The sequence below is a fragment of the Nelusetta ayraudi genome, unplaced genomic scaffold, assembly GCF_046127955.1.
Source record: "Nelusetta ayraudi isolate G7.1 ecotype Tasmania unplaced genomic scaffold, CSIRO-AGI_Nayr_v1 ptg000026l, whole genome shotgun sequence".
NCBI lineage: Eukaryota > Metazoa > Chordata > Actinopteri > Tetraodontiformes > Monacanthidae > Nelusetta > Nelusetta ayraudi.
This window is the reverse complement of record NW_027466076.1, coordinates 12,080,240-12,088,925: the sequence shown is the minus strand read 5'-3', so window position 1 is coordinate 12,088,925 and position 8,686 is coordinate 12,080,240. Positions and strand designations below refer to the sequence as shown.

Below are 8,686 nucleotides of genomic sequence, written 5' to 3'. Positions count from 1 at the left end.
GGAAATACGCAAACGGCCTTGTCTGGCAACAACCTCTGCATGCCACATTCAAAGTCAGAGGCTCATTTTGAACATCAGTCGCTCGACCTGACCCCTGCGTGCCTGTGTGCTTGAACGCATGACATCGTGGCAGACGACATGAAACTCAAACAGGTGTGCCAGAGAAAGTGACCGTATATCGCATCAATCACACATGGTTAAGTTCAAAATGAAGTTTCTTTACACGTGTATGTGTTCCATGCATGTGTGTATATACACACTGTGTATGCTTGTCATGGGTGGAGGTTTGCCCATATTATCTGTGTGTGTGTAAAGATCGAGTCGTTCACACATTTGTCGCTGCGTGGTCTTCAATTGCCACCATGTTTCCATGAACCGTGTGCGCTCTTTCCATCTGCTCCTGCATCATGCTGACAGAATCACTGCAGCCTGGAGCAGGGTGCGGGGGGGGGGGAGGGGGGGGGTAGGATGCGGCTGATTGCCTGCAAAGGCTGCGGGATGTGCTAATCAGCGAGGGGATCGTTTTTCACGGTTTCTTCAGCTGATGTGATTTTGATTGGAGCAAACTGCAAGACTACCGAGCAAATTTCTTGATGTCTCTATCGCCTTTAAGGTGGACATGAAACACAAACCATAGTTATCATAATTTTTTAAAAAGGTCTCCCAGACCAACGGGCCACGCCACTGCTTTTGTGTGGGCGGACGTGGCCTCACTTTATAACATAAAAGACACAACGACACCCATTAACTTCCATTATTTGCCAGAGACAAGACCGCCTGTTCTCCGACGTCGGCGAGCTGCAATAAAGAGCAAGATTCCACCAGTCAACACTTCTACAAGAATGTGTAGTGACCACTTAGTAGATGCAGATTATGTGAATGATTACATTTTTTTTTTTAATGAGGCAGGAGTACTGACAACTCGTAGAATAAATCTGTTGAAATGAGCCACTTGTCCCTCTCGTCCTACAACTCACGGACGACAGACCGCCACTCCCAGCGAGCTAGCTGGGAAGCGGCTACGTGCCGTGAGGAGAGAGCCCAACGGCAGGCGTAAGTGTAATAATATGAGCAGAGACATTTAACGGTCTGGGTACTTGGCAAAGATAATACGAGCAGGAACGTTTGAATGACCGGGTGCAACAAAGCTCATTAGTGGGAGTGCGAGTCGGTGGAAGTAGTTGATACAATACTCAGAGTCCAAGTGGGATTCAAGGGGGGGGTGCATTGCATTTTTTTGTAGAAAGATTGGTGACAGTGCTGACTGGTGCGAATGTATTGAACAACAGTATGGAAAGAGTCTCAAAACAATAGAGTACCTGAGCGCTGAGAAAATGTTTTCAAAAGGCGGCAGAGTATCTAATTTCCACGTTTGAAGTCGATGCTCCGCAGAATGAGCTGCGTCATACTGATTAAGAGGGGGAATAAATGTTTCACAGAACCACGGCACTAAAGGAACGATATTAAACAATATTAAATTCTCAATTATCAGTTCAACACAAATTAATCTTGACAGGCAATCCCCTTTGGAGATGCTCCGACTGAAGAATTGTCTGAAATTAAAGAGCCATTTATCTTCCACTCAACTCAACTACTCAGCCGCAGTGGCGGAAAAAAAAAAATGCGAGAGGAATAAAAAAAAAAAAAAGACTTAAATGTGATTACAGAGAGGAGTTTGAGAGATGAAAGTGCAACTGTGCACGGAACGTATAGCTGGGAAGTTATATAAAAAGAAGAGAAGCTTTAGCAAATCTTAAGACTGGCTGCATGCCTCAATGTCAGTTTCCACTGATGCTGTAAAAATTGCGTGCAAGTATTCTGTCTGCTCGTGCCTTCAAGACAGAAAGCAGTGAGCAAGCTGCTCTAGCAGGTATCACTTATGTACTCAGGAGAGAAATAGAATTAGTGGGAAATAGTTTCTGGAGGAATTCCAAGGGGCAGAGACACGTCTGCTTTTATAGAGCATAAGCAATACAAATTTTCCTCTTAAACACTGGCAGTGCAAACAATGTCTATGTATTGTATTTCTGTGGGTTAAAAACAGGATACAAATTTAAAGTAATTTAATATATATGTAAACTGTATGTATATGTGTAGATCGTCCATCGAGCTAGGCTCTTGCCTCCCAAAGCATGGACACTTACACTTACATTCCACATGGACAGCAGCCTTGAATTAGTTCCTATTCTTTGTGTTTATATCCGTTTTGCCTGGTTGGTGTATCTGTTTTTCACTCTGTCCTGTCTGCCACCCTGGCTCACTCTGCTCCTTTCTCTCTTTCTCTGTCTCCCCTCCATCTTTCTACTTCACCCCAACTACTCACAGGCAGATGATGGCCCTCTGGAGTCTGGTTCTGCCCTAGGTTTCTTCCCACAGGGGAGTTTTTCCCAGCCACTGTCGCATCTTGCTTGCTCCGGGGGCCCGGTTGGTTCTCTCTGATTGTATAAAGCGCTTTGAGACGCCTTTGGTTGTGATTTAGCGCTGTACAAATAAAAGTTTATTATTTTTATTATTATTATTATTATTATTATTATTCATAATAATAATAATAATATTATTATTAATAATAATAATAATAATATTATTATTATATAAGTTTATTATGCATACATATAATAAATTATATGTATATACATTACTGTGTTTCATGTATGCTTTATGTATGTATGTATGTATGCATGCATATGCATGTATTTGCATGTATGCATGAATGGATGGAGTTGAAAACTTTAAATAAATAAATAATAAAATAAATAATAATAAAAGTTGAACATACAATCTAATGGCTTTTTTCTTTTAGAAACATTTTTAATGGAATAAAATGAAACGTTCTATTCTTCCGCCACACCACTGACCCACCATTCGTTTAATAATAGCCGTTTTAAACAGGCTTGCGATGGATGACTCAAGCCAAAGATGTTCGTGTGGAAAGAGGCTTTGCTCTGGACATAATAAATAGCAACGGAGACAGCATTGTGTGCGCATGCGCCACCCAAGAACGAGGAAGTTAGAAACAAAGTAAGTGGATGTAGCGCTGAAGAGGAATACTCAGAGCCAGGATACATTAGTTAGGCTCGAGGGGTTTCTCAAGCACACTTCATGTACCTCACGCAAAGGTACGGAATGAAATAGGAGTGTTAAACTGTCAAACTGTGATATTTGCGAACGGTTTGCTATTCCAGCTAGCGTTAGCATAACTTCAAAGAAAGCTAGCTAATCCGGCAGCTAATTATGAATGCATATTAGGATCCCTGGCTCTGTGACCGCACCAACCATAACAATTAGGTATTTGAGTAACATTACTAAATAAGAAACATTTAATACCCAGGGGACGGAATAATAGCAACGCCATTATGTATAATAGCGCGTAGTCCCTCAACCGCGTCTGTCAAACGGTTATTAACTTTACATAACGAATTTGTTCATATTTTTTCGGACGATTCAAAAACAGCACTGGTTGTTTTCGTATTCCTCCTTGTTATTTCGTGTAAAGCTGGAGTTTAAATAAATGCGAAAAAGTAGTAGAGGTTTAGCACAGTGCCTACACAAATGACGTGGGTTTGAGTATTATGCTACAACCACAATAACTGGTGTATCACAAAGCTGGCTAAATACCAGGACACGGCGTCGTTTATAAGATCTAATCATTTAATCAGCGTTTACACAACCACGGCTGACATGTAAACAGTCAGCTCGACTTTCCGCGACGCTTGATCCCACGCATTGTGTATTATTTGTAAAGCCTCTGGTTTGTCAGCAGTAGCCTTTTTAACCACCGTGCCAACTCCAAACGGATACGCCTCCCTCGTGTGTTATGAAAACCTCAAAACGTTTACATTCCGTGATACAGTACAAACAAACCTAATCTCATGGTTTTGGCAGCAGTCCGCATCCCTGAGGGATATTAAGCATATTATCAAGCATATTCAAAAAACAAAACAAAAAAACAAAACAAAACAAAACATGAGAATTTATAGAATGAACCTGCAATTTCCAGTGACCAATTTAAAGGTATACAGCTATTATAATTTTAACCTACCACACAGGTGAACAGATTATTATTTACGTTTATGTAATGAAATGTTAAAAAGACACATTTGATAATTTTGATTTTGTTTGTTTCTTGAATGCACCCACGTGCCCATGTTCTTATTAATCTTTACTTAAAAAATGTTGACATGTTCAAAATAAAATGAAATAAACGAAACTAATTAACATTCCAGAAGTGATTTACAATGATTCATTTTACAGCTGTGAACTCATTTTTACTAAGAGTCATCCTATTACCATCGTCATTAAAAAGTAGGCATTATGCGCTAATGAAAAGCCACTTCAAGAAAATAACCTTTGTACAAAGACTGCATGTATAAATGTGCCTTCTTGTATTTAGTAGCTGTCTGCTGTTTGATAAGTCCTAAGAGGGTCCCCAAAAAGATTCTTTGCGGTGATCTGAAAGATAAGTAATGACCCAGATATCAATCAAGGTATTTCAGATGATGGACCATTGCGTGCATGTCTTTTCAGGCAGCTCCAGTAATGAATGCAGCCAGAAGCAATATGTTGGGTGCTGGGATGCCCAACAACAAGGTCAAGTATTCACGACTGGCTGCTGATGATGATGGTTACTTAGACTTACAGGTAAGACGTCTGTCCCCCTTTCGTAACTCAACAAACAGAAATGAGGACATCTCTTCAATTGTGTGCCATGTGAAGTAGATTTCAACAGATGGCTTCCTGGACAAGTTATTTGTTTTTTTCTCACAAAAAACAAAACAAAACAAAACAAAACAGTTCAAGAAGAGCCCACCGAAGGTGCCATACAAGGCGATCGCCCTGGCAGTGTTTCTCTTCCTGATTGGCTCGTTGCTGATCGTCTTCGGTGCTCTCCTTCTGTCCGGAACTATCCAGGTTGAGGTGAGTTTGTGTGTGTTTCAGATGACGGGACGCTGTCCCCGGTGTGCCATTTGAAAGACAGCATTTCAACAAAGCTTAGCATCAAATATTTTGCTTTCAGAATTGCAATTATTATTTAGAAATATGATCTCTTCTTAGGTTTATTCCTGGTAAGTCTGAGCTGTTTTCCTTCTTCTCCATTCTATCCATTTTAGAACTTAAATCTGGTCATGTTCCCCGCATTCAGGCTTTAAATACACATCTTGACAACAATAACAACAACAACAACAACAGTCAACTACACAGCCGCAGTGGCAGGGGGAAAAAAAATACTTAAATGTGATCACAGAGAGATTGATGGAGCTCACACGTCTTCATTTCTTGGAGAGGAATGGTTTGACCTCATTCACCTTACCTCTACCTGGAGTGGAAAAGACTGAGTGCACTCCAAGCTAATCACTTCCTTTTAATTATGTTCATGCAGTTCAGTGTGCGGAGGTGATTAATGCAAAGACGGTGGCTTTAGCTCACAGTAAAATGAGTTTCCATTTAAAATTCGCCATATTTTTGTTTTCTTAGGGCGACAGACCGCAGTGATAAGTCATTTATTCTGTCATAACAGTTTTTGATTGTTAACAGGCTAGTGTTTGGATTTTTCACACAGAAATGAGAATTTGTGGTGTTTTTTTCTTATAAATTAGCCTGGCGTACCGTGTGCCAAGTTCCGTGTTCCCTAAATTCCTCAGATTTACCTCGTACACACGTGTTAAAGGACAAATAGAAAACGTTTATACAGGAGGAAGAGGATAATGTTGGACTGTGACTGGGTGAAGTATCTTTCTACCACACCTTGATGTGGACCAAGCAGGTTTGTTTTCAATCCCTCCTGTTGGTGCCAGGAACAACTTTAGATTCAGCCGAGTGCTGCCACACCTCCTGTTCATTTGAAAGCTATCAAATCAGTATTGCCCTGTCCAGTTTACTGCTGCCACGGCCAACGCTTTATTCCAGTTGTTTCCATTTAAAAACGTTGACTACATAATTGCAGAAGAAACGACGCATTGTTTCGAAGTGTTCCCGAGACTTTTCTCTGGAAGCTCTGCGCTGGGTATTTTCCATTTTACAATATGAAAACATTTCAGTCAGTACTGCAGAAACATTGTGGTGTGACAGCCGGCACGCTCACTGCTGAGCCAGAGCAGCTTCTGAAAATTGTGAACGAGCGGTAATTAAAGGTCTCACACTGGTAGTAATCTCGTCCTTAAATAGAGCTAATTGAGCTGTTTTTAAAAAGACGTCCCACCGCCTTTCCCCCAACTTCCTGTTCCCTGCGTGTTCTCCTCCCGGCAGCCGCTGCCTTTGTGCATATTTATTTTATTTTTTGAAATCCAGCCTCCGATTTTGACATTGCGTGTGTTTAAATGCGAAGCGGTTGGCCTCTCGCTGCGTTTCCGACTTCCTAATTAATCACTCCGCGTGGGCGATTACGCACGTTCGGAACGTAATTAGTCGGTGGGAGGCTATTTCTTTTCCCGTCCGCGGGATTGTGTTTGCGTCTGAATTGACACGACGGCATCATGAGCTGCGGACGTGCCAATTAGCCCACCTGAATCGCAGCGGCATAACTAATCTCTCTCGGCCTTGGGCGGCTTTAAATACAGGCAGCGTCTGAGGTGCAGTGCCGTTGGTTCACGCAGTCGTCTCAACAGATGCGCTTCATCATGCCACAAATATCGCAGTGAAAAAGCAAAGTTGTGAAAAGGTACATACAATCCATCTGTGGGCACCATGCTGCAGTGCATCAAAAAACCACGTCACGTTGCAGCGTTTTGGAGCCCAAGAGTGCCATCTGGTGGTGATTAACTACACTGCAAGAGATTGCCTGCGCCTCCAGGTGGTTGGAGCGTCAGAACGGTTCGCGCGAAAGCAGACCCGAAGGCGGATGAAGACGTCACCCTCCTCCCCCTCACTTCCTCCCCTTCCCATTTCATGTTCTCGTGCTGTCTTTGCCCATAAGTGCGTGAAAGCCTGTTGAGCACATTAGCATGTCCCTCGAGCGCCACGCTGATCCGGCACATGTCTGCGAGGGGAAACAAAAAAAAACTCTTAGACTCTTAAATCAGATGTGAAGCCGGAACAAGCAGGTAAGGTATTCTGTACCCCTCCCCGCTCCCCTTCCTCCCACCTCACCCTCGGAACTCTCATTGTTGTCTGCAGCACCCAGACCGCACCATCCCCGTCATCATCATCGGGCTGCTCGTCTTCCTGCCCGGGTTCTACCATTTGAGAATCGCCTACTACGCCGCCAAGGGCCACCGGGGTTACTCCTACGACGACATCCCCGATTTCGGTGACTGATGAAGAGAGAGAGAGAGTGAGTGAGAGAGAGAGAGAAGAGAGAGAGAGAGAGAGAGAGAGAGAGAGAGAGAGAGAGAGAGAGAGAGAGAATCAATCAATCAATCAGTCAAACAAAAAACCCTGCTGGGTTTTTATTGCTGCTCTGTCTCCAGGGCCTTGCGTGAGTGTCCACCATGCAGGATTTGAAGTTTTGCTGATTAATTTAAAAATATCATTGGTTGTTACTTTTTTAGTTAACATTCCTCTGCGATGTTAGCTTGATTTATGTTGCATTTATTCGCCACAGTTGGATTTGACAAACTTCAGAGGTTATATGTATTTAAAAACAGAAGTTTATATTCTAAAAAAAAAAAAAACGATTCTAAATTGCTGTTCCGTCCAGCCAGATGCTTGTCTACGTTACAATGCAAGAGCCAATGACAAACCTTACTACTGCTTTGAAAAACCCGGGCTGAGAATCTTTGCACACTTGCACAGTTGTTTAGCTTGTGCTGTAGTCCTGATTGTAGCCTGTATATAAAAAACAAAACAAAAAAAAACCTCTGTATCTCTTCCAAATGTACATTGGAAGGCATATCCAAAGAAGAAGAAGAGCGTATATTTTAAAATGATAATGTATTTTCTGTTACCTTCGAACGTGTTTACGATAGAGAAAGTAAAGTTGTATTTTTTACGTGCTTTGGCTTGATTTCAGAAGAAAAAGTAAAAAAAAGTGAAAGAATTGTTGTCATTGTCATTTAATCCCGCGCTCACACGTTATCAAGCGATACCTTCATTTGTTCGAAATACATTCCAGCTAATGATGTCCAAAATGACTTCGAGTCACTCCGTCAGCTGGTTCTTTTAGAAGATTTTAAAGACTCTTTGCCAGACAAGGTGGTAATGTTCTTGAATGAACAGAAGGTGTCGTCATTGTCCGAGGCTGCTGTCCGCGCAGGTGAGTTTGTGTTGACCCACAAAAATGTGTTCCCATCTTCCCCCCCCCCGATCGGACAGGCCTTCTGCTTCCCGTCCCACGAGAGCCGAGTCTAGCCACCTCCCCCTTGAAAAGGCTAGAGGACCCCTGTTGTCCCAGCAAGAGAGTCGTGAGTGTTTTTATTGCCACAAAAGAGATCACGTTATCGCTGACCGTCTGTCGCTGAAAAGAAAACAGCAAGTACCCTCAACTAAAAGAGTTGAAAAACCTGCTACCGAACGGTCTAAAGACGTGAATGATAAACCTAACCCTCGCTTCACACCTTTCATTTCAAAAGCTTTGGTCTCATGGACTGGTGGTTTGAAAGACTGTAAAGAGACCACCCTACTGAGAGACTCAGCCGGTTCTCAAGTCAATCATTAAGGCCAACATCTTACCTTTGTCATCCGCTACCTCTTGCCACCCTAGTGTTAAAATCCGGGGAGTCGGAATGGTTAAGAGTCCAAGATCTTCCACTTT

General features: G+C 42.4%; 1 protein-coding gene across 2 annotated transcripts; it reads left to right on the top strand.

Moving 5' to 3' along the window:
* Nucleotides 1–2,868: 2,868 nt before the first annotated feature.
* Nucleotides 2,869–7,968, top strand: tmem230a (transmembrane protein 230a). 2 transcript variants are annotated; one of them, XM_076029858.1, is made up of 4 exons: nt 2,869–3,018; nt 4,525–4,638; nt 4,792–4,914; nt 7,111–7,968. In XM_076029858.1, the coding sequence occupies exons 2-4, from the start codon at nt 4,537–4,539 to the stop codon at nt 7,249–7,251; spliced, it is 366 nt and encodes a 121-aa protein (XP_075885973.1). In that variant the 5' UTR covers nt 2,869–3,018; nt 4,525–4,536; the 3' UTR covers nt 7,252–7,968. The 2 variants fall into 2 exon arrangements, with proteins under 2 accessions (XP_075885973.1, XP_075885972.1); XM_076029857.1 differs by having other exon boundaries at nt 2,925–3,116.
* The last annotated feature ends 718 nt before the right edge of the window (nt 7,969–8,686 follow it).